This window comes from Tachysurus fulvidraco, chromosome 16 (assembly GCF_022655615.1).
Source record: "Tachysurus fulvidraco isolate hzauxx_2018 chromosome 16, HZAU_PFXX_2.0, whole genome shotgun sequence".
NCBI classification, from domain to species: Eukaryota; Metazoa; Chordata; class Actinopteri; order Siluriformes; family Bagridae; genus Tachysurus; species Tachysurus fulvidraco.
This window is the reverse complement of record NC_062533.1, coordinates 1,921,299-1,945,711: the sequence shown is the minus strand read 5'-3', so window position 1 is coordinate 1,945,711 and position 24,413 is coordinate 1,921,299. Positions and strand designations below refer to the sequence as shown.

General features: G+C 39.2%; 4 protein-coding genes across 9 annotated transcripts in view; 2 read left to right on the top strand and 2 right to left on the bottom strand.

Moving 5' to 3' along the window:
• The window catches only part of atf6 (activating transcription factor 6), a 43,651-nt gene extending 42,108 nt beyond the window's left edge, over window positions 1-1,543 (top strand). For both annotated transcript variants that reach the window (XM_047801309.1, XM_027154253.2), the window contains exon 16: window positions 653-1,543. In XM_047801309.1, the coding sequence (XP_047657265.1) occupies window positions 653-855 (203 nt within the window). In that variant the 3' untranslated portion in view covers window positions 856-1,543. The remainder of the gene's footprint in view (window positions 1-652) is intronic.
• A 282-nt stretch (window positions 1,544-1,825) lies between these two features.
• Window positions 1,826-11,981, bottom strand: olfml2ba (olfactomedin-like 2Ba). 3 transcript variants are annotated; one of them, XM_027154250.2, is made up of 8 exons: window positions 11,491-11,981; window positions 11,082-11,303; window positions 9,308-9,424; window positions 8,150-8,314; window positions 6,339-6,522; window positions 3,724-4,644; window positions 3,123-3,299; window positions 1,826-2,802 (listed from the first exon to the last, which is right to left on the bottom strand). In XM_027154250.2, the coding sequence occupies exons 1-8, from the start codon at window positions 11,632-11,634 to the stop codon at window positions 2,189-2,191; spliced, it is 2,544 nt and encodes an 847-aa protein (XP_027010051.2). In that variant the 5' UTR covers window positions 11,635-11,981; the 3' UTR covers window positions 1,826-2,188. The 3 variants fall into 3 exon arrangements, with proteins under 3 accessions (XP_027010051.2, XP_047657264.1, XP_047657263.1); XM_047801308.1 differs by having other exon boundaries at window positions 11,040-11,244; window positions 11,491-11,632; XM_047801307.1 differs by having other exon boundaries at window positions 11,082-11,244; window positions 11,491-11,632.
• A 2,360-nt stretch (window positions 11,982-14,341) lies between these two features.
• On the bottom strand, window positions 14,342-15,668 carry srp9 (signal recognition particle 9). The gene is made up of 3 exons (XM_027154218.2): window positions 15,464-15,668; window positions 15,031-15,099; window positions 14,342-14,946 (listed from the first exon to the last, which is right to left on the bottom strand). The coding sequence occupies exons 1-3, from the start codon at window positions 15,533-15,535 to the stop codon at window positions 14,827-14,829; spliced, it is 261 nt and encodes an 86-aa protein (XP_027010019.1). The 5' UTR covers window positions 15,536-15,668; the 3' UTR covers window positions 14,342-14,826.
• A 1,612-nt stretch (window positions 15,669-17,280) lies between these two features.
• Window positions 17,281-24,236, top strand: henmt1 (HEN methyltransferase 1). 3 transcript variants are annotated; one of them, XM_027154363.2, is made up of 6 exons: window positions 17,281-17,489; window positions 17,601-17,716; window positions 21,348-21,482; window positions 21,602-21,784; window positions 23,107-23,284; window positions 23,417-24,236. In XM_027154363.2, exons 1-6 carry the CDS (start codon window positions 17,406-17,408, stop codon window positions 23,840-23,842), a joined length of 1,122 nt encoding a protein of 373 aa, XP_027010164.1. In that variant the 5' UTR covers window positions 17,281-17,405; the 3' UTR covers window positions 23,843-24,236. The 3 variants fall into 3 exon arrangements, with proteins under 3 accessions (XP_027010164.1, XP_027010163.1, XP_027010165.1); XM_027154362.2 differs by having other exon boundaries at window positions 17,283-17,489; window positions 23,369-24,236; XM_027154364.2 differs by lacking the exon at window positions 17,601-17,716 and having other exon boundaries at window positions 17,341-17,489; window positions 23,369-24,236.
• The last annotated feature ends 177 nt before the right edge of the window (window positions 24,237-24,413 follow it).

Genomic DNA, 24,413 nt, shown 5'->3' with positions numbered 1-24,413 from the left:
TATGGAGGTCAACTAGTCTTGATCGTAAGTCTTCAGAGAGCAGGGCATGGTTCACATCCTTCTAACAAACAGCAATCTCAAGATGTTTGAGTGTCGTTTATCAATCAGAGTAACTCTAAACCACACCTTCAAACTTATTTCATAAATTTGACCCCATGTGTGCAAGCTACTGACATAAATTAGCTTTCAGTAAAGTAAGTGGTCTATGGGTTCACATACTTTTTCCTCCATCACTGTGAATGTTTAATAAGTGCGTTCAATAAAGACACAAGACATTTGAATTGTTTGTGTTATTGGCTTAAACACTTTGTGTTTTTTCTATTTTTGTGAATTAGATGACAGACAACATTTTATGGCAGATCACTGCAGAAAAACAGTTTTTTCCAAGGGATTCATATACTTTTTCTTGCAACTGTATTTGTCATCTGTTTGTGTGTTGGGTTTATTGCTGCAGTCAAATGTAAACCAATATGTCATTCACCCGAGGCTGTCTCTTAGAATGGTGTCCAGGAATGTCACTTAACCTCCACAACTTACAGGATGAGTTCCATGTCCTGAAAATCTTAAGGCTGGAAATCGCAGTGCCATAGAAGATGTAAGAGTGTAAACGAACACCAAGTCTGGTTAAAATGCCATTTGTTTATTATTACAGAAAGTGTGATAAAGGACAAGGAGATTGAGGTGATGATGCAGATCGACTGTGAGGTCATGGACACCAGGATCCTTCACATCAAGTCCTCCAGTATCCCACCAATCCTGAAAGTCAATGAAACTGATGCTGAATCGTTCTACCACTCTGCCCCTAGCACCAATCATGCTTCACCCTCAGTTGGAGTACTTATGGGTTCTGCTTGACCACAGAAGCCCACTGCTTCAGAAGAGCTTTGTCATTAGTTATCTATTAATGACCGTTTTTATTGGACACATTTTGTCTATTTGACCTGTGAAAAACAAACCAATTTTTGAATTTGATTTAAGAAGAGCATGGACCAAGTATTGCCCCTTGAGGAACACCATCCCACATATTACACTTTCACCAACTTCTTAAGCTGTAAGCATTAAAGCTCTCAGGAAACAATAACTAGTTTGTGATCAGTCTGGTCTGATTGAATTCATGTATGTTTTGTATTGATCTCTGTGGGTTTGGCTTATACTGATTTAATTTTAGTTTTGGTTTGAACTTGGTTTGTAAATATTTGTAGTAGTGTCCTAATGAAGTTTTATTGTTTCAGCTTGTACAATATATACAATATACATTGTACATATACAGGCTCATTTTATGTTCTTTATTTTTATGATTAAAAATATATATTTATAAATATTGTATGTGATTAAAAGAAAAGAGAATTACCTGGAACATGTACTTTCTATTGCCTTAGAAGAAAAGGGTTCACATTAGAAGATAAACTACTGGAGAGAAACTGCTTATTCACTGCATCACTTTAAAAAAATTGATATGATCTTGCTATGGAAAAATGTTTTTTCACAAAAATTGTCATGATGATGCAATACTTCAAATAAACACTGGACTGTTTGAATATGATGTATTTGTATTTTAAGTTCTTTAACTGTAGTGAACACATTACAAATAATTATTTCAAAGCTATGCTGTGTCTGGATATTCTTTTCAATATTTATGCTAAAATTTCTGCGAGCCTGGACCATTCAGCTTGAACCAGGTTTCCTCTGTCTGGAGAATAAAAAAGAGCCATATACAGAGTGTCTGATTAGATGAGGAGCCAAACACAACACTGTCCAAACCTGTGTCTGAACTGAAGACAAAATCTACATGTACTTGTCCACGCCATACACACACACACACACACACAGTTTGAAATTTTCTTTATGAAGGAATGACATAAGAGCCTCTACAACTATACTGGACATCGCAGATAGAAACTGCTTCACCAATTATTAATGCTAATGATAATATTAAAACCACAGTTTGCATTGAGAAAATTAGGGGGAAAATACAGCACTCAGTTTGACTTTATAAGGGTGGCAATAATTTTGCAGTTGGCTGTAAATAACCAGTACAGATATCAGCATAATAAGAAATATGAGGGATAATATACCACAAAAATGCTAAGACTGCTCTACAGTCCACATTTCATACACATATTGTATCACAGGCATACATTTTCTCAAATTTTGTATAATACACATTAGAATGAGCTGCTTTCACCATCTAAACATATGCAAACACAACATCATAGGTGATCTGGTGACCGCTGTTCCAGGCATACAGTGCCCTTTCTTTGGGGTTATAGTCAATCTGAGCAATATAAGTGGAGTTATTGCCGAAAGGGAGCCGAGGGGTCATTTGTGTATTGGTATGTGTATCAAAGGCATAGAACAGATTGTTCTCCTGCTGTTCTCCAGGGTGTTCAGTAGCATACAGGACACCACATACAATAAAACAGTTGCCATAGCGTTCACGCCTGAGTCCTGTCCTCCATGTGGTTTCTCTCTGTGTGGTCAGGTCAACTGGGTTCAGACGGCTCAGCACCATTACCTCCTGTAAGAAGCCCTCGTCATCCAGTGCAGCGTAGATCACCCACAGACCACTTTCATCTATGGCCAGTTCCACATCTGAATGGCCTCTCCATCTCCATGATGAAACCTCATCACTCTCCAGTGCAGCATCATGCAACATGGTCCAGGCAGCCACACGCCGCCGCCGGAGGTCATACTTAATAATGTCGCGTGAGAAAGCACGGTTAAAGAAGAAGGCACCATCATATACTGCATGGCCGGTGCCCAGCCAGCTATAAGGCAGCTTATAGAAGTTGGTGAAACGACCTGGAATTCAATTTTGATTCAATAATAGCAGCATTAACAAATATTCAGAATTAAACAAGAGCGAGAATATGTTTATATGTTAAATTTCTATCATAAAAAAATTGTTCAGCCTTCTGTTGCGACTTATATCAAACACTGCAACATCAAAATGGTTACTAAAAATATTAAATGACAGTTCAGTGTATTATATCTAATGGAAATTTATCTTTAACAGAATTATGAACCTGTCTTCATATAAAAATGGTACATGCATCGCTGTCGAGCTTTCCAAATAAAATTCAGTCTAATTCTGCAGATTGAATATTCACAGTAAATGATACCTTGTTTAAACACCTCCATGTTCTGAAACTCAAGCAGGTTGTTCCCATAATAATAATTAGCAACATAGATCTTGTTGTCATTCGCCATTGGGTCTTTCATCCAGGAACCTTCATTACGGCCATATGTGTTGTGTGCTATGGGTTCTGCAATCGTAGCCAGTGTGTCCTTGCATTCCCCTGTAAAGGAAACAACAGAAACTACAAGAAAACAGTCCTCTTTTAGGGATGTAGTTATACAGTGTAGGGTAGAATCCGATTTTTTTGACCTGTTGGGAACACAATATTCTCTTTCTAACTCAACATTTGGTCATCTGATTTCCATTTGTTCACTTGGCACATACTTCTATACTTTTGTTCCATTTATTATATAGTACATTAATCCTACAAACTAATTATATTGCACTTTCCAATAGAAATAAATTAATTTCCAGATGAAATCAAGCCATTTGTAGGGTAAATCCTTCATGTAAGTATAATATGAAATCTAAAAAAAGAAATACTCTTTCTGTGGTCTTCTCACATTGCCACATGCCCATGTGTTTTTGGGCCCAAGTCATTTTGGTATTGAAGTTAAACTATAGGAATTACAGACGTCATTTACCTGGCTGCCTTTGCTGATTCTTCTCAACGTCCTCATTCTCTACAGCTTTAATGCTCTTTTGTTTTGGGTCTTGCTGTTTTTTAAACAAACGTATGCTGTGTGTGTTGTGTTTGTTACTTTTGCCACTGTTAATAGATGTAATGGTACTATTGACCGGTCTGTTTAAGGCCATTGATGTAGTTGTGCTGGAATCAAGTTCACCCTCAGTTACATTTGATGTAGTCAGAATAATAGTTGCTCCTGTATTGCCAGAGACTGGAGTAGTCGCCGTCATCCCAAAACTGGTCTTCATGTGGCTTACATCATCTGTGATTGTGGTAAAATAAGATTCTGGAATAATAGGAGTGTGACTTTGTGTGGTTGGTGATGGTTTCGTACTTGAATGTGTGTTTTGATTATTGACATGACTGAAATTCTCCTTGGAAATTGTTCCAGTGTTGTGAGATTTTTCAGTTACGGTTTCCGTTGTGAACTCTGACTGACTAATGACAACATCCGCTGTGCTTGGCATGATGGTTTTGGTCATTTCTGAAGAAGCTGAATTAGAATTCAGAATTCTTGAAGTTGACTCCATGTTCAGCATGTTCATCTGAGGAGTGGTCATCTCTTCTCTTTCTTCCAATTTCCCAGGGAGTGTTTGAGGTGTGGTGTGTGTTGTAGGCCAGTGAAAGCTTTTCGTCAGTGCAGGCCCTGAATTATTAAGCATTTTCCTCTTGATAGACAGAGAAGAGTCAGATTCTCCCAGCTTAGGCTTGGGCAAGCTTTGTGTTATTGTACTATCCTGAGCTGGAGGTTCGGGTTTAGCTGAAACTGGCCGTGGTCTGGTGACAGTTTTAAATGAAGGAGCACTGAGAGGAAGAAGTTCCTCCTCTGTAAACAGATCTACAGAGCCATCACCACTGTGGATTTCATCTTCACCCACTACAGGAAGGAATTAAAAAAAGAAATCACTTTCTAATCCATGTAAGATTTACAAGCATAACATTCCTCAAGCTGCATTTCTATTGTAGTTTGTCTTACAGTATATGAAGTATGCAGTGAAAATAAGTTTCCTCGATGTCCTGGACTATCTGAACAATATGCCAAAAATAAATGCATAATATGATTCCTAACTGACAGATAGAATTGCAACGTCTTCACCTCTTCACTGGTTCTACCCAGTGGTTTATTACAATGGAGTCAGAGAGTTTAAGTGCTAGTTCAATGTGTCTGTATGAGCATTTTTACCTCTCACACACTCCTACACACCCAACCTAACTCCTGACAATCAAACATCACCCATTCTACCTTCCTTGGGAATCTTCCTTGGTCATCTACCATGGTCATTTATATTCCACCTAGGCGGTCACTGCTTTTTTGTGAACTTGATGAGGCTCTCACTATGTAGCAGCCAGCTTCAACCAGTGCCAAACATTCACCTTACCTACCCCACCAAGATGGAAAGAATCATTGAACACACATGAACTACAGAGCTACAAGGTACAGTCTCATCCACCGTCATGCCTAGATACAAACAAATGTTGAAATGGCAAGCTCTGGTACAGAGGTACATGCACCAAATGGACCAGTCAGACCGCTCTGCAGGATGCTCTATATAATGCCGACTGAGACGTGTTCAGATGCAGCTCTGAGGATCTCAGTGTATTTACGGAGGTGGTGGTGAGAATTTTCGGAAAATTGGCAGATGATACAATTTAAATAAATATCGTAAAAAATCTTTCCTCCCAGAAGCCATTGGTGGGGACACATAACTCATTCCGCTGCCTTAAGCACAGGGCACATCACTGGGAACATACACCAATACACGGAGGCATCCTACAATGTACATAGTGCAATGAAGAAACCAAAGAAGTAGGGTGAATTTAAGAGCCTGTAGCAGGAACTGGCAACAATAATGGACAACAAAACATCCTTCAGAACAGTGAGTTCATATGCTCGTATAAAGACAAGCTGAACACTTTTTACACTCACTTCAAGCAGCATGCATACATTGCTCATAAAACAGCACAGTGAAATGGCAATGCATATGTCATGACAAATCCCGCCCAAGGGAGGCAAGCCGACATTGAAAACACCTTATATACAGGTTTTATGAGACATCTCTGTGCCCTGAGGCTTTCTAAGCTCAGCAAACTCACTGTATCACAATCATCTCAGGTTCATGTTTACAGAGCCATCATTGACAGCATCCTTACATCCTTCATCCCTGTGTGCCCTGAGCTCTTCTCAGTTCTACTTCTGTCAGTAAGCTTCTGTAAGTAGATCATCAGACCACCAGAGCATGGTTCTATCCTCATACTTTGCATGTTTTGTGTTTTTTGTACTGTAAGTCTGATCCGTCACTCTATCTGTATGTTCATTTTTGGCACTACTTAATGTGTTAACTTCATTTTTCACACCTATAAAGTATGTTACGTGGCACCGGCCACAATGTGCAAAATTCCAATACAATCTTTGTCTGATAATATTAGATATATAATGTGTTCTGAAGGTGTCTAAAGGTGTTCCAGTGCTTTATACATTTTATAGTTCTGTAGATAAATTGTACAAATGTTCAGTTCCAAATGAATCTGTCAGTTAATTTAGAATATGTAGTAAACACTGTATTGACTTACTGTTCTCTGCCTCAGCCTCTGCCTCATCCTCCGCAGCGGACTTGTAGTATGTGATCCCCCTAACAATCATCTTTGGGTTCTGCTGCCTTCCATGATGCTCTAGTTCCTGCAATGCTTTAACATCTTCTGGTCCAGGCCCACTCAGTTTTAACAGACCTCCCACAAACTTCTCATCATACTTACTCTGTCCAAATCACAGATCATATCACACATGGAACTGTAGCAGGGACGTAATGATGGTTATGCCACCTTATACCTTACACACACCATTCACTCTTAGATGCTATACATTTAACCCAGACAATGCTTTAGATGTATCCCTGTACTATATTATTTTTGGAACATGGAATTAATAGAATTGTAGAAAGATGGGTAAATATAATGCAGGTGTGGAAAAATTACTAAGAAAATATACAGCAAAAACACTCAAAGTGTTTCAAAGTCACTCAAACACTCAATACTCAAAGAAAAAGTTTTTGCTACTTTTAAATTTTACTTAACTATAAAGCAATAAGGGGGACATGGTGGCTTAGTGGTTAGCACATTTGCCTCACACCTCCAGGGTCGGGGGTTCGATTCCCGCCTCCGCCTTGTGTGTGTGGAGTTTGCATGTTCTCCCCGTTCCTCGGGGGTTTCCTCCGGGTACTCCGGTTTCCTCCCCCGGTCCAAAGATATGCATGGTAGGTTGATTGGCATCTCTGGAAAATTGTCTGTAGTGTGTGAGTGTGTGAGTGAATGAGAGTGTGTGTGTGTGTGTGTGTGTGTGTGTGTGTGTGTGTGTGTGTGTGTGTGTGTGTGTGTGTGTGTGTGTGTGTGTGTGTGTGTGTGTGTGTGTGAGTGAATGAGAGTGTGTGTGCCCTGTGATGGGTTGGCACTCCGTCCAGGGTGTATCCTGCCTCGATGCCCGATGACGCCTGAGATAGGCACAGGCTCCCCGTGACCCGAGAAGTTCAGATAAGCGGTAGAAGATGAATGAATGAATGAATGAATTAAATTTTCACATGTTTCGCTTAATAGTAACGTTTATTACTTATTTAAAAACTATTAGAAGATACTAATTTTAAAGCAGGTTTGCATAAAATGCCATTCAATCTCTGTAAGCTTGCTGATGATGTAGGTTAATTATAAAGTAATTGAAGGTTTTTCTCAAATTACTGCCTGGCCAAATATGTTAAATAATGTTACAAATAAACCAGGCTAACTTAGTTAAAAACGTGCAGGTTCTTTTAGCAAATTTTATTCTTGTTTTATACTAATCTTTGCTTACTCTAGCATACTGCAATATCTTACTGAGGTAAATGCTAGGAGTGCTTAATATCAAGTCCCACACTGCAGTGTTCTGGATTATCCATATTTAAATGGACACAAACAGTTATAGTTCTGACTACGTTGTGTAGAAGGAAAAGTTCAGAGCGGACAATGAAATGATACTATTCCTAATAGCCTTTTTACTCTAAACAACACATTAATGGATGCTAAACTGTACCTCATTTGTTTGTCGGGCTCGTTCAGTCATTGGCTGCATGACAGAGAAGTAAAGCTGTGATTTGTAATCAATTTCTCTGCCAGTCTAAATAAAAAATGGAAGGATCAAAAGAGTTTTAGTAAAGTAAAAGTCTTTTGATCCTTCCATTTTTTATTTAGACTGGCAGAGAAATTGATTACAAATCACAGCTTTACTCCAGTGAAGTATAAATAGGCTACAATGATGCACAAGCATTTGGAAGTGGGAGATCAGGGACAAAAGGGTTGAAGATCAGTGATTCAGATATTTTCCACTCCTAGATGCTATAATATTATGATCTGCTCACCTCTGAATGCTGAAAAGCTGCAGCTTCGCTACGTTTCCCGTTCTGTTTCTTTCTGTTCTCCGGCCACGGTGTGGTTGTGGATGTGGGTGGGACTGCTCTTATTTCTGGTTCTAGTGGCACTCTCTCTACCGTGGTCTTCTCAGTATTCTGGTTCTGAAATAATACCTGAAATGAAGCACACAAAACAACCACTGATGTGAATCTGTTAATTAATGTTAGAAATCACTGTTAATTTTTATACACAGAAATGTTTTGATTAAAAAAGAAGAACAACTGAGAAATATAAGAGTTTAACCAGTAAATAATAGTAAACACTCATGTATAACATGTGTTCACTCAACCATACCTAGGGGCAATTTAGAGTAGTCACTACACCTAGCAGAATGAAGTCCATAGCAGGCACGGGGAGAAGGTTTGCTATTTACATTTACATTTACAGCATTTGGCAGACGCCCTTATCCAGAGCGACGTACATAAGTGCTTAAATCTCTAACACTGAATACATTAATGCTGGTTCACTAGGTTACATACTTACTATTGTCTGGTACAAATCTACACAACTTCACACCCTTGCAAACAATAGCCGAAACTCATAAGTACTGCTCAGGTGTGTGGTCCAGGTCCAGTAGGATCTGGGTTGAAATGCCTTATGCACTTCACTTACTCTGGTGACCACCACCAGACCATCAGAGAGATAAATATTGCTACTGACTATCCAGTCTGATGATTGCATATGATGTTGTATAAAAAATCCTTTAGCCCTAAACCACAACAGGGAATTATAGTGATTTAATTATTGGATAAGTGTAAGATATGAATCCCACAAAAAGGGCAATAATCAATAAATAATTTGAATTTGAATGATATGTAGATCAATCAATTATTCCACCAGGCTATGTAGTATATTACAGTAATGGCTAAACAACATAAACAAGGATTAGAAAATTCATAAACCACTATAAATAATATAAAAGATCTTTTGAATGTCACTTCACTTTGCCCTTGAAGTGAACTGCAAATTATTCGATCCACTTCACAAATAAATAGTATAAACTTCGATAATCAGACATATCGGTGATATCCTGCACAAATGTAGAGGGAAAACCAAAACATAGAAGACACTGTGAACTTTACCCCATATCTAGTTTTTAAACTCACCCTCTCAATGTTGGCCACCCTCTCCAGCAGTTCGGAAGTGAGCGCACTCAGCTTAAGCAAATTCACCAGATTTGCTTTCGAGAAAGTGTTTTCTAGCAAGTCCATTACTTCCAGGAGCTGTAAGGATCAACAAAATCAGTCACAGTAGAGCTCGGAGCAAACCTTGCAGCTCATGCTTCACAGTACACAGTAGGATTGTTCTCATCCCATTGGAATGTGGTCCTAGGTTTCATTGGATTAATATGGATCCAGGCTACACAGACTATATAACACAATCCCACCAAACAACAAAACAGAAGTGTGACCAAAAAAAAATACAGCACTAAAGTAAAATGCTGGGCCAACAAAAAGCTTTAATGTGCTTTAGCACAGATTTTATCAACACATTCAGTGAGCCCTTGTGCCTTGCAAATGGGGACATTGTTATATTGGAAAATACCACCATCAGGATAGAAAAGAATCATTGTAGAATAATATAGTCTTTGCATTTCTAGACAAATCTAGACAAATTCTAGACAAAATTTTTACAGTGACCCATTCTATCTACATGGACATATACATTCATGCCTGTACTGTACTGTTCTCTTGGCCTATTAACCAGTTAGGTATGACCTGTTCTGGCTTGACAGTCTGATCATATTCTACATTCTCATTTAGAGTTTCTGTTTTGTTTTCTTTTACATATCACATAAATGCACAGTCATTGGATGAAACTGTATTTTCAACCTCATGATGCCATCCCATAAATCTAAACAGCCTTTAATGACTGTATCTACTAAATCACAGTTTCATTTGAGGAACCTTTGTGATTGAATTGCCTTCCATGCCTCAAAAAGGGAAATGTAATATTAAGTCTCCTTGACAATTTCTCTGTCCTTTTTGAACAAATGAGATACTGAACCATTGTATATATGCTACAGAGCAAGGAACATTGTTAACTTCAGTAAACCTGTCTGGAAGCATTTGTATTCCTTATGAGTCTCCATTCATTTATTAAGATTTCCTGTAATTTGTCACCAATTAACAGATTATAATCTACATCGTAATCCTATTATAACTACAAGTCTGGGCACACTGTAAACTTTGTAATGTTACGCAAAACAAGGGAAACACTATTGTTAATTTACTTACAACTGGAATTAAAAAAGATAAATACACAGACCTTGTAGCTACATTCAATAGGCGTATTACATACTTAACGTGTACGTTGTTGATACAGTTCTTTTTAATTTTTTTGCTATGAAAAATTCATTAGCCTCATAGACTGATTTTTTCTCAATCTATGAAAACTGAGAACCATTTACAAGACTATATTTAGGTTCTGGACAACTGTCAGTAAAGCTGTGACACTGAAATGGTAGTGTGTATTTAGCTTGTATGATTGTGTCAGTATTAGACACCTCAGTGTCACTGCTGGCTTAAGAACAGTCTACTAACCAAAAAACAGCCAACAGATATCAGAAACTGGCACTAATTAATGGTTAAAAGTGCATATGGCTACAATGAGCATATAACGTGCTATATTTCTGTGGTGGGTTAAGTAAACTGTGACTAAATGCAGTACACAAAACCATTGCTTTGTCAGGAAGGTCCTGTGGTTGCAGTAACTGCAGCCATACAGATCACACCTACTGTGTACCTGATATAATGGACGGTGTGTGTAGCTCCATGTTAGGTGTACATTTTAAAGTGGCCACAGTATAGAGCCTTAATCTTGTAGGTGATGATTCACCTGGGTGTTTTAGGCAACTCTTTTTAATCCACTTGGCGTCACCTTGTATTTTTCTCTCGTATCTTGCTGCAGCTTCTTTTCTCCCAACGTTTCCTCGCAGGGCTGCTGCGCTGGCTGAGGAGTTGCTGCGCATGCGCACTGGCAGCCGTGGCGAGACGCAGAGTTCTGCACCGTGTCCACAGGGTGCGCGCTCCTGCCCGGGGTTCTGACAACACATTTACAGCCACAGTCAGCGCCTCTCTCTTTTTCATAATCAGCCAGCAGCTACAAAGAGAAGAGGATGCACGGATACATTTTCCACCAAGCCAATGATCAATGCACAATACAGCAACCTAACAGGGTGAAACTTTAACTGAAGTAACTTTGCATTGTAAACACAACACATTCCCGAGTAAACACTGTTAATTGGATTTTAATCATTCATTAAACATCGTTTTTACTTGTTTCTTACCTCAATCAAAATGTTAACCTTGTCTTCGAGCTCAGCTTCTAGAGTCGTGTTGTGTTCAGTTTCCTCCTCCTGAAGTCCAGGTGCGTTTGTGGAGACTGAAGTGTGAGCGAGTAACAACAAGAACCAAAACCCCACTGTCTCCATGTCGGAGCTACAAATCCTTTATTCTACCCCGTAAACAAATCTCCCTCGGTGTAATAAACGTGACAGTGCAGGTTAGTCTCTAGTTCTTTCCTTTATTATAGATGTTTGACGTATCGCAATATACTGCGCGCTTCTGGTCCAGTCATGGAAAAGGCGGATGGAAACGACAGGGGTAAGACAGTGCACTGTTGTTAATGTCGTCCATATGGACAGGTTGTGCAGTTCTCCATGCTGTATGAAGAAATAAAAGACTGAAACAGCCCATTCTAGCTTAGAGAAAGTGAGGAGGGCAGGCTGGAATTACTGGTGGGGACAAATAGTGGGTGGCTACGAGGGACTGCACCATATTTTATTTAGTAGTCATCATCACATTGTCTCTGTTAAATGTCATTTGTAGTTATAAGCCCTGTGACTCATCAAATTCATCATGTGTACTGTGAGCATGCCGACTAACAAGAGAATGTCAAAATTAGCAGTAACTGTATAAATAAATCACCTGATTCCTAAGATACAGCAATCATTTTGGTCAGCAGTGTATATTAATTACTGTGCCAGTGGAAGTGCCATAGCGCCATCTTCTGCACACCGACGTGAACTACAGAGATTTTATAGTAGTTTATTTAGTTTAGTAGTTTATTACTGATATAAACGATTAACGTAGACCATACAGGATTATTTTACCCAAAATTAAGTTACACATTAGCATGCAGATTGGATAGGAGACGTTGAACAACAGAATAATAATATAGAGAATTATTTATTTCAGCTTTTATTTATTTAATCACAATACACTTAGTAAAGGGTATCATTGCCTTTAAATTGCAAATGCCTTTAAATCAGGCTTCCTTGCTCGCACACACTTTGTCCAGTTCTACCCACAATTTTTCTTTAGGATTAAGGTCAGGTCTTTATAAAGGCTACTCCAGTTTCTTATCCTTAAGCTACATCTTTGGAATGCTTGGGGTCTTTGTCAATACGGAAGACCAATTTGTGATTGAACTTTAACTTCTTGTTGATGTCTTAGATGTTGCTTCAATATAGCCACAGAATTTTCCTTCTGCGTGATTTTGTGAAGTGCACCAGTTCCTCCTGCAGTACAGTACACCCACAACATGATGGTGTGCCCCATGCTTCATAGCTGGGATGGCGTTTTTGGCTTGCAGGCCTCACCAGTTTTCCTACAATCATGATTATGGACATTATGGCCAAACAGCTTATTTTTGTTTCATCAGACCAGAGCACATGCTTATCCTCATGTGAATGTTCAAAATGCAGTGACGTCAACATATGACATAGCTTGATCAGCTGTTTCTTCCAGCCTCTTAACAAGGTAATTTACTGTTGTTCTGGGATTGATTTTCATTTTTTGAACCAAACTAAGTTCACAATTCATTTTGCTGAGATCTGGGCTGATTTCCTTTGATGTTAGGCCTTAAAACAGGTAGACTTACAGCTGAGCCCAAAAGGCTAATTTCCTAAAGGGTTGACCTAATATTCAGGAATTTTCCAAGCTATTCAAAGTCAGAGGTAATAAGTCTTTATGACTTTGATAAGTAAATGTATTTTTGAATTGTATGCAGAATATTATTTATCCATGTGATGTGTGTACAGACTGAAAGTGCAAAAAAGGTGTGATTTGTCCTGGAAATTGCTAAGATTAAATTCATGAATTTTTGAACTTGAATTTACAACAAAATTTTAAAAACATTAGAGGTAAATGTTAATATCAACCAGAAAAATGGGGGAATAAATCCAACAGTGCCTGGAACCTCTAAGTGGCAGAATCTACAACACCCAAACAGAGCAGGGTTTTTTTTGCACCCAGTTAGCAAGGAGACATAAGCTTCTTCCTTCCTGGCTTAACCAGGCACTGTCTAGGACACAGGTCAGATGGTGGGTGCATAAACTGTCTCATAAACTGTCTATCCTACCAAACCCATCCAGCCTCTTTGTGCCACTGAAGATGAACACTGCACTACAGTCTCAGCTGTTGCCCAAAGTGCAAGACCATTTGCGGCAACAGAGATCGGTAAGAGCCCGTGCAAACAGGCAAGTCAAATCAGTAACAGAGCCCGTGCAAGTCACCGCCCGGCTGAAGTCAGCAGCCTAGATGATGTCAAATGAGAGTGGACCTGGGAAGCAGCATCAATTCCCAGAAAACATTAACGAGAAAACCCAGAGATCACAGAAAGTGCTGACTTTGAAATCATCCATGCAGGTTGTCAGAACATATCAGATAATTAATTCAAATAAATAATTGTATACATAATGTTAAACAGTTAACGGCTTATACCCTATCAGTTGAACATACAAAGATTGAAATAATCTATCATACAAGTAAATGACCAAGGAAGATATATCTTGCCTGAATGTTTTTAAACTGCTCAGGCTGAAGATCAATGTGGATCTGAGTAGCAGCTCATACTGTTAAGAAATTCAAACAAAAAAAAAAATGTTTAACTCTGTTCTGGACCCTGATTATTTTAATTAGAAATTCATAGTAAGTCTTCATTAGTATTCTAAAGCAGTATAACATGACAAACAAGAAACCCTATGTATAATGTGTTGTCAAAGTTTGGATTTGTAGTGTAAATTGTACTCTCAAATTATTTTCCATTAAAAGGCACCGCATTTCTCAGATTATGTGTTTTTATCTTAGAACTTTCATCATATCAGTCTGTCATAGATAATGTATCTTACAACACTGTTTAGACCTGTTTGTTTATTTGTACTAAACTTAAAAACCAATGTTGTACCATAAACAAAAGATACAACTTTTAAAGAAGATCATCTGAAAAGGCTTAAGGAACAAAAGAAGGTATACGGAATCATTTCAGTTTGCTGTAGTCATTGCAGAAGAGAGTAATGGGTGATAGGACCTGACTAATCACATGAGACGGCATTCACATGCATGTAACCACATGTGCTAATGTTGGCCTAAAAATAGAGCATTATGTACAGAACACTGGTTAATCACAAGATAACAAAAGTCCATGCTGAACATGGGAATAAGGATCAGTTCTTCATGGGAAGCTTCCTGTGGCTGGGTACATGTTCCACTTCTGTCTAAGAAAACTCTCAGCCCTCCAAACCCAGAAGCTTCAGGTCCATGTACTTGGGTGTGAGAGGAGCAGGAACAGCACCACACTGTCCTTCTGTCCACACACTGTCCTTCTGTCCACTCAGTGTCCTTCAGTCCGTCTCCATCGCTCCACTGTGGGACTCCTTGGACACCATCAGTCTCATCAGCTTTCCGTGCAGCTTCTCGATCTTTTTCACGTCCTGTGCCTGATCGGTCTTGTACTGCAAACACTGAAAGCAAAGAAAAACCCAGAGATTAAAGTTTACAAATAAAACGTGGGTCTGAGAACCGACCGGCTGAGAAACACAACTTACCACAGCGTTATCTGTGACCTTTATACACAGGTTTCCGTCACAGTGGCGATATTTCAGCACAACTCGGACCTGCAGACACAATTAACACTGATTATTTACTACAACATGAAAGATACATATAAATGTGTCTTTGTAAGTGATTAACTCGATGATGAACAAACAGCTGGAACTAAATGATCCTGAAAACAACAGCGTAGGGACACAGTGGACATGTAAAGCCTCAGTCCCTTTAAATGGACAGGCCGAGGACAGGCCGAGGACAGGCCGAGGACAGGCCGAGGACAGGCCGAGGACAGGCCGAGGACAGGCCGAGGACAGGCCGAGGACAGGCCGAGGACAGGCCGAGGACAGGCCGAGGACAGGCCGAGGACAGGCTAACAACATCAGCTAACAAACCCAGCTAACAACACGAGCTTCATTATATTCACGTTACCTTCATCGGATCCGTCAGATAGAGTTTTTCTGCGGCTCGAGCAAACTCCTCCCATGTCTGATAATAAGGCATTTTCTAACAAAACGTGAACTAAAAGTGAATATTAAGAGTGAATCTTATGACCCACTGCTCGTCACTAGACAGACAACATACAGGTTTAAACCACATCAGCGATATCAGAAAAACATGGCTGCGAAAATCTTCTTTTGGTTCATGGCAGGTTGCGAACCAACATCGTACATGTCATAGCGCCACCTACTGTCATGGAGTGCGAAGAGATCAACAGTTTGAAATCACTATATCATATATTTTAATTCACTGGTCCTAATAAATCTCATGATTTAAATCATTTGTTTTCCCATGTTTGGAACATTATTTAGGATATTACTTATTTTGAATCTCGACATTCTAAAGATTGTAATTCTAAGGAAGATGTTTTGTAGCCATGGGCTGCCTAATGCTTATGGTTAAAGTCCTAATGCTTTAACTTGCATGATATATAAATTCTTTAGCATATTTGCAAACGCAAATTCATACATAAAACAGCAATTGTCTAGAATAAAAAAAATCTAATTGGTCAGTTATTGAACCAGAGCATGAACAAACATGTGCAGTGTATCACATACACACTAACACTGTGCTCAGTAATTCAGATTATTTAATATTACAGAATAATATTATTAGTTATAATAATAATATTATTAGTTTTTTTCCACTGGAGTCAGGTGGAGGTCTAAGCTTACTGTATTATAGAAATGAAATAGAATGTTGCTGCTAGAGAGATTCCTACTTTTCTATAACACATCCCTATGTTGTGTAAACCAGTGAGGCATTTTAATGTGAAAACGGTGACTGAGTTTACCTCCGAGCAAAGATTTTATAATGATTGTAATTGTGATTAATGGATTCAACACAGTCAGATCAATAAGTATATTGTTTATTATAGAATGTTATAAATACAATTTTCAAACCACAGTGGATTTCAAAAGAATTTCAGCTTTAATTCAAGTGGATTAACTAAATATTAATACTGCAATGTGGTACAATAATAAATGCAACAGATCGCACTGGCGAGCTCAGCAACATGCAACAAAAGGCCTGAAAGACCACAGAAGACAACTAAAATGCATGAAGACAGAATTATTTCCTTCACACAATATAGCCAATAACACATTGAGGGAGGATTATCATACTCAAAGTCTACAATCCAGAAAAGCCTTCATGAACATAAATACAGGTGGTTTTTAACTGGAATTTGTGGGTATGTTTCATGATATGTGGTCGTGGCCTTCCTGTTCTGCTTCACGCCGCAGACCACTGGTAACTCTCAGGAACAAATAGACTAAAAAACATCTACAAAAGGCTGAACAGAACATGATTCGTAGAACAGATGAAGCCAAGTTGAATTTGTTGCATAATGATGTGAAGAGACGTGTATGAAGAAAGAAAAAGAAGGTCTCATGATCCCCAGCACTATCAGACATAGTGGAGGCAGTATCTCATGACCTGTTCAGCGGTGATGACGTGACTGCTGATAGATGCAGCAGGATGAAGTGTATAGAAATAAACTTTCTGTTAATATTCAGTCAAATGCTGCAAAACTGATTAAAAAAAATTAACTCTTCATTTTTACACCTCGTTACTGACGCCAACTTATTTAGACATCCAGCTTATTTATTGTCAAAAAGTTCCGTGTAAATCATATTGGTGCGTTTGAGCTCAAAAGAAATTCCACACCCAGAATAAGATGAGTGAATCCCAGTGGTTCCCGGACATTATATATAATAATATAGAGATGTGTTTGGTCTTTTATATCTCAGTCTCACATGCGATCTACACAGTGTATAAAATGGCGGCTTCTGCCCGTTATGGATGTAGTTCGCTGTGTGTCTAGTAAACAGCTGTTGTTTTTGAACGAGTGGACGAGATTCCGCTGAGCAGAATGAACGGCTTCTTCTCACCTCCTCTGCACTTACAAAGACACCAGTTTGTGATTGAGTTTGTTAAAAAATCGAGACCCAGAACGGTAACTAACAAACTTTAGATAAATTTGCTCTGCTGACAACAATGCTGAATGTTCGCTAACACCAGCTACACGACACTGTCATGGCTGAACAAGGCGTTTTGTTGTTGTCAGGTGCTGGATTTAGGATGCTCTGGATGTTCGTTGCTAAGAAAACTCAGATTTCATCGCCACAGTGTTGAGTTACTGGCAGGAGTGGACATCGACTGCGCCGCCATCCGACAAAACATGTTGGTTCCTTTCTAATAATATGGAATTGTGCAGTTCATATAAATATTGCTTTATAAAGTAATGACTTTATAAAGCAATATTTATATGAACTACACAATTCCATATTATATTATGCTTTAGTAGGACTGAAAATCGTGTGTTACTGTGTAGGTCCCATGTGTCTGTTACAGTGTGCAGGACCCATGTACTGTGTGTTAGCAGGTCCCATGTATACATGTCTGTTACAGTGTGTTAGCAGGTCCCATGTATACATGTCTGTTACAGTGTGTTAGCAGGTCCCATGTATACATGTCTGTTACTGTGTGTTAGCAGGTCCCATGTATACATGTCTGTTACTGTGTGTTAGCAGGTCCCATGTATACATGTCTGTTACTGTGTGTTAGCAGGTCCCATGTATACATGTCTGTTACTGTGTGTTAGCAGGTCCCATGTATACATGTCTGTTACTGTGTGTTAGCAGGTCCCATGTATACATGTCTGTTACTGTGTGTTAGCAGGTCCCATGTATACATGTCTGTTACAGTGTAGAACATTTCTACTATCACCAAACAGTATTTTTTCCCTTCACCGGGTGTCAATTCAATAAAATCTGTAGGTTTTCAAATGGTCACTGTGGCGGAGGATGGGCACTCTGGGAGACTTTAACTTTGTTGCACACACTATACATTTCTCACAAAACTTCTCACAAAATTTCTCACAAAACATCCCCCTTTTGACGCATGGTCTTGCCCATGCGCCAATTTAGCATAGTATGGAAACAATCTCTTTGGCAGGAATGGCTTGTCATCGGGGCCATACCAAACCCCATTTCTTACCACACCTCCTGCTTTCCTCCATGTGGCTCTTTCCTCTGCTGTAGATTGTGACTGAAGATCTTTGTGATCAGATGTGGGAGTACATATTTTCAAAATACACAAAGTTTCGTCATCCACAGAAATTTTCTGCACGGCTGATTTTGCTGCTGCATCTGCTTGGGCATTACCCAGTTTTCCCAGCTTGTGCTTCACACTTACATATGGCAATGGATTTTGGATTTTGCATCCAGGAGCTCAGAAATCAGGCCATTGTGCGTGATCGCTTTACTTAAAGAAGTCAGGAAACCTCTGTGTTTCCACAAAGTACCAAAATCATGAACTACTCCAAATGCATATCTACCATCAGTATAAATGGTGACAGTTTTGTCTTTTTCTAACCTGCATGCTGCTGTTAAAGCAACCAATTCGGCTGCTCTGGTAAGAATTCTGCTTTAATTGTTTCATGTTGTGCAACATACCCTATTCAGTTGCGTCCTGTTTTCTGATCTCTGAAGGCTGATCCATCCACAAAAAACTCAAGATCTGGATTCTAAAATGGCGTCTCCTTCAAATTAGATCTAGGACTGCAAATGTCATTTACAACTGCAACACAATTGACATCATACATCCATTTTTCTCATCCACTGTTTGCACAAATGGCTTATCCGGATCTGGAATCCCTAATGTTGGGGTGGTTTGTAGAGCCTTTTTTAAATCTACAAGGGCTTTTTCTGCCTCTGGTGTCCAAGTCCGTGCACTGTGGGCCTGTAGGCTTTTCCCATGAGCGATTGCACTCAAGGGCGCCTCAAGGACTGCATAGTTGGGTATGAAGGTCCTGCAATAGGAACGCATGCCTAAAAATGACATCAGTTGTTTTTTTGTGTTAGGCTTTGGGATGTTTTGTATTGCTGCAACTCTGTTCTGCTAAATAGTTTTGCCTTGTTCTGATATCAGATGTCCCAAGAATTTTACTTGTGGTTGTACAATCTGCAGTACAATTGTGACCTTCCTTTGCTAGATGACAAAGCAACACAACAGTGTCTTTTTCACATTGGTCTTTAGATAGTGCTGCAATCATGCAGTTGTCCATATATTGAAGAATTGCTGACCCTGGGGTCAGCATCAGAGATTCTAGACTGTTCTTAAGAGTTTTGTTGTAAATAGTTGGAGAAATTACTACATCATTCACTACTTGCAAATACTGGACAAAGGAAAAATAGTAGTTCTCACTGGAGAGGTTTCACATGGCACGATCACACCAGCTTCACGCAGTGAATTAAATACCCATGTGATACCCTTAATAGCCTCTGGCTTTAAGGGGTACTGTGTTTTGCAAGGTCATCTGATTTAGGTGTTATCTGCACCGGTACACAATTTTTGATCAGACCTACATCATATTTCCCTGTTGCCCTGAAGTTCTCTAGTTACTGCTTTTAATCGGGGGTCTTCCTCAGAAATGTTTGTCATCTGCCACATTATTTTCAATACATCTGTGTCTGCCTGTGACATTATCTCAACTGTTGTGTTATCCAGTTCTAGGAAATACAATAAGCTTTAGTTTTCTCACTGTACAACACTGTGGGATCTGAACTGGGTTTCCAATCACCAGCTTCCACACACTTCAATGTCCATTTTGTTAAATCTTCCCACTTCTCTGTTTCACCTTTAGCTAGAGACACGTGTGGGTGTGAATTCTCTATAGTGAACGGATGGGCCTTCCCCGGCTTTACATGTATTCTAGACACTTCTGCAGTACATCTGTGATCATCCCAATACAAATTCTTCAACAACACATCAGCTTCTTTCTGATTTTCAAACCACTCTTGTTCATAAGATACATCTGGTCCTGTGTGTGTGTGTGTGTGTGTGTGTGTGTGTGTGTGTGTGTGTGTGTGTGTGTGTGTGCTCTGGGAAAGTGCAGATCATGTCAATCATGGCCAATTTTGCAGTTTGAGGTGAAGTTAACAGCCTTCAAGGTGCGAGCTCACAAGCCGCCTCGGGAATCCTCAGAGTCAACCATCAAACGCTGAATCCTGCCAACTTGTTGTGATAGTTTTGAGGTTTGAGAGATTAAAAGTATAAAGTATCACACTGGTAGACACGGGCAAGAGTAAAAAAGGTTTCACAATTTATTGTGGTTAGCTGCACAGCAGGACCCCACACTCCTTGTGTAGCATGAGAGAGGAAGGGCCCTGATCATTGATTACGTCAAGATTTTATAGACAGAATTCAAACAAAGAAGACGTAAAAGCAAAACCTCAATCATTGGCTCAAAATCACCGCCTGCTCATCCCCTGATCAAGCTAATCTGGACCTGCTAAGGTCTGCTAGAAGGCCTAGTAGAAGGTTTACTGGAAGCTGTTTATGCCTAATTCCCGACAACTTGTCTCCAGTCACCTCTGCCCTTGTCATAATCTAAGAAAACAACCGCTGGCAATGACAGTTTCTAGCCACAACAGCTACAAGGGAAAAGCATACTGTAGAAGGACAAGGCCTTACAAACATCTTTAGAGTAGAAATTTCCACCACAAATGTGTTAGCAGGTCCGATGTATACATGTCTGTTACTGTGTGTTAGCAGGTCCCATGTATACATGTCTGTTACAGTGTGTTAGCAGGTCCCATGTATACATGTCTGTTACTGTGTGTTAGCAGGTCCCATGTATACATGTCTGTTACAGTGTGTTAGCAGGTCCCATGTATACATGTCTGTTACAGTGTGTTAGCAGGTCCCATGTATACATGTCTGTTACAGTGTGTTAGCAGGTCCCATGTATACATGTCTGTTACAGTGTGTTAGCAGGTCCCATGTATACATGTCTGTTACTGTGTGTTAGGAAAGCACTGGATCCACTCATGGCTGAATACTTACAGCCCAGTTCCAGACCACTTACAATCAAACTTTATGAAGGCTCCATCACTGAAACAGAGCCGTGCACCAAGGGCTTTGATCTCATCACCTGCATTGAAGTGTAAGTGTATTCAAGCTCATTCCATGTGATTATTTTTTTAACTACAAGTTAATATTCAGTGTTATTTGCCATTGAATAAATGGTTTTATATAATTGATATTTTATCTCCTGTCTTAAAGTATGGAGCATCTTCAGCTTTGGGAAGTGGAGAGGTTTTCAGAGGTTTTGTTTGAATACATGGAGCCACATACTGTGATAATAAGCATGCCGAATGCAGAATTCAACCCTTTATTACCAGGACTAACAGGCTTCAGACACAAAGACCACAAATATGAGTGGACCAGAGCACAGTTTCAAGCTTGGTGAGCTTCCATTACTTCAGCAATTAGTGTGTCTCAGCAAACAGTGATGAGTGAATAGAATGTATTATAATTTGAAGGATTTTCTTCACCAGCTACTTCCCACCTTTCACAATTTTACAGTAGGCAAGTTGGTTAAAATACAATACAAACCAGAATTATTGGGACAGCAAGGCCAATTCTTCTGTTTTTGCTATAGACCGAAGTCATTTTTCCAGGCTTGTACCACAACTTATATTAGGGTTGGTTGCTTTGGGGGGTTTTTCCCTTTAGTCTCCTCTTCAGGAGGTTAAATGTTGCTCAGCCGGGTTAGGGTCTGATGATTGACTTGTCTAAAACTTTACACTGATGAAGTCCTTTATTAGTTTGATAGGATGCATTTCTCTGTAAATTGCTAGACAGAATTTTTCTGTAAGCTTGTGAATTCATTCATCATAAGCCTCAGCATCCAGAAAGAATAGTGAGAATGTTCCAGCTATGGCACTTCCTTCTCTAGGCTTGAATTATATGCAGGTCAATTCTTTCTCCACATATTTCATCACTTTGGCAGAGGCTATATTAGCTCCAGAACCTTTGTGGCTTATCTACTTTTTTGTGAATTTTAATGTTTCTGATTCTTACTGCTGATGATAGGATTGCATCTTGTGGTATGGACTCTGTAGTTCTGCTCTTGATGTATTCTTCGAACAGTGGATTGTCATGCCTTTACCCCTGCCCTGTGGTGGTTGTTTTTCTTGGCTGACCATACTAAAGTGTTTTTAGTACACCAGTGGTTTCTTCCTTTATTGTCATCTTCCAAACTGTTTTTGACTTAAAAATGGCTTCCTTTTCTCCCATAGATAGCTCTCTGGTCTGCAGCCTTCAGAAGCAAAACTCAAAATAAGAGCAGACATTATTTAAACAATCACTCTGATAGGACACACCTGGGAAACAATGTCACTCATGAATTATGTGGGATCAAACATAAGGTGCCATGTTGTTTAATACAGAAATAATAATAATTTAAATAAACATATATAAAGGGGGGGGGGGCGCATTCCAATATTTTTGAAGGGGACTAGTATAGCTTGTTGGCATGTGTGTTGCTGTTTCAGGGTGTATTCCTGCCTCACACCCAGTGTTCAAAACCTAGGCTCCAAAGCCAGTATCTAATGAGTGAGTCATGACATATAATAAAATGCACCTTGAAATAAGATGAGGAATTTAAAATTTAGGTTACACTCAAAAAGGTGAATTATTGCAGTTATGTTTTTTCTTTTCTTTGAATTGTGACACCCTTATTGAGAAGCTTTCCCAATTTTAATAAAAATGTTGTAATTTTTCAGGGCTGAAGGAGTTTGCAGGAAATATGGCTACTCGGTAGAGTTCACAGGAGTAGGAGAGGCTCCTGGTGAGACAAGAAATGTCGGATTCTGCTCCCAGATTGCAATTTTCCAAAGAGAATTTGGTGATTTACATAGACAAAGGAACAACCCAGAGCAGGAGCCTACAGTATATAAACTGGTAAGAGCTGAATGCTGCGATGGACTTCCTAGGTTTCTGACATCACATAATCACCATGTAATCTTTCATGTCCATTCCTGTTAGCTTTATAGAATGGTTTACCCAAGCCTCAGTGACAACAATATCTTACAGAAGACTCTAGTTAGTGAAGTCCTCTACAAAGCAGAGCAGCTGAAGAAGGAATGGCTGGAGGGTCAGGAAGGTGAGCTGTGTGATTTCACCTTCTGTGAACAAATGCTACCATCTGAAGCAGTAAGGCAGGCAATGGAGGTAGAGGAGGTGTACATGCAAGGGAGCTGGGTGTGTGTGCCACTTTTATGTGTGTGGGCCAGTTCCACAGTGCAAGCACTGTGCAGCAGCTTTCAGGAACTTCGAGCCATACTGCTGGTGGACCTACAAGTGCAGCTAGATGCAGACAGAGATGTTATAATGCTACCTGTTGCTTATGAAGAGGAGGACGAGGAGGATGTAGAGCAATTGGATGAGGGTGAGAAGGTAGAATGTATGTCAAGGTCGGTGAATGATAATGTAGAGGAAGACTGGGAAAGTGAACTATAATTTCTTTTACCTTTGGGATATCAGTAGCAATGGAACCTCACACTCATTGGTCATCTTTTCGGGTTTATCTTAACTAGATTTCATATAGGACAAAAATACCATTACTGACTGGCCAATTTATGTAAAAATTATCATCTCCCACTAACAAATCAGTCAATTCTGATATGTTGATAAATTTCTTACTATTAATGTAGATGTATGGGTAGTTTAAAAATCTCCTCTCCTCTGTACAGTGTGGAAGTGCTCTTCTCATTTTGATGATTATACAGAAACATGATGGATATTAACAATCTATATCTGATCACATTGTTGGAAAGCTAACATACATTGGATATAAAATGTTTAATTTTGTTAAAATGACAGGTTTTGAAAAAAATAAACCAAGATAAAACTTGTACAATAATCTGGTTGTAAAATTCCTGTGTACGTGTTCTGCCTCGTTTTTACGAGAAACATACCGTAGTTATTTACAAAATGTTCTACCAGAGTCTCATTAGACCATAACTTTTTTACTCTACATTTATATGTTAGTTTACAAGAATATAAAATATTCAGGTAAACATTTTTGTTT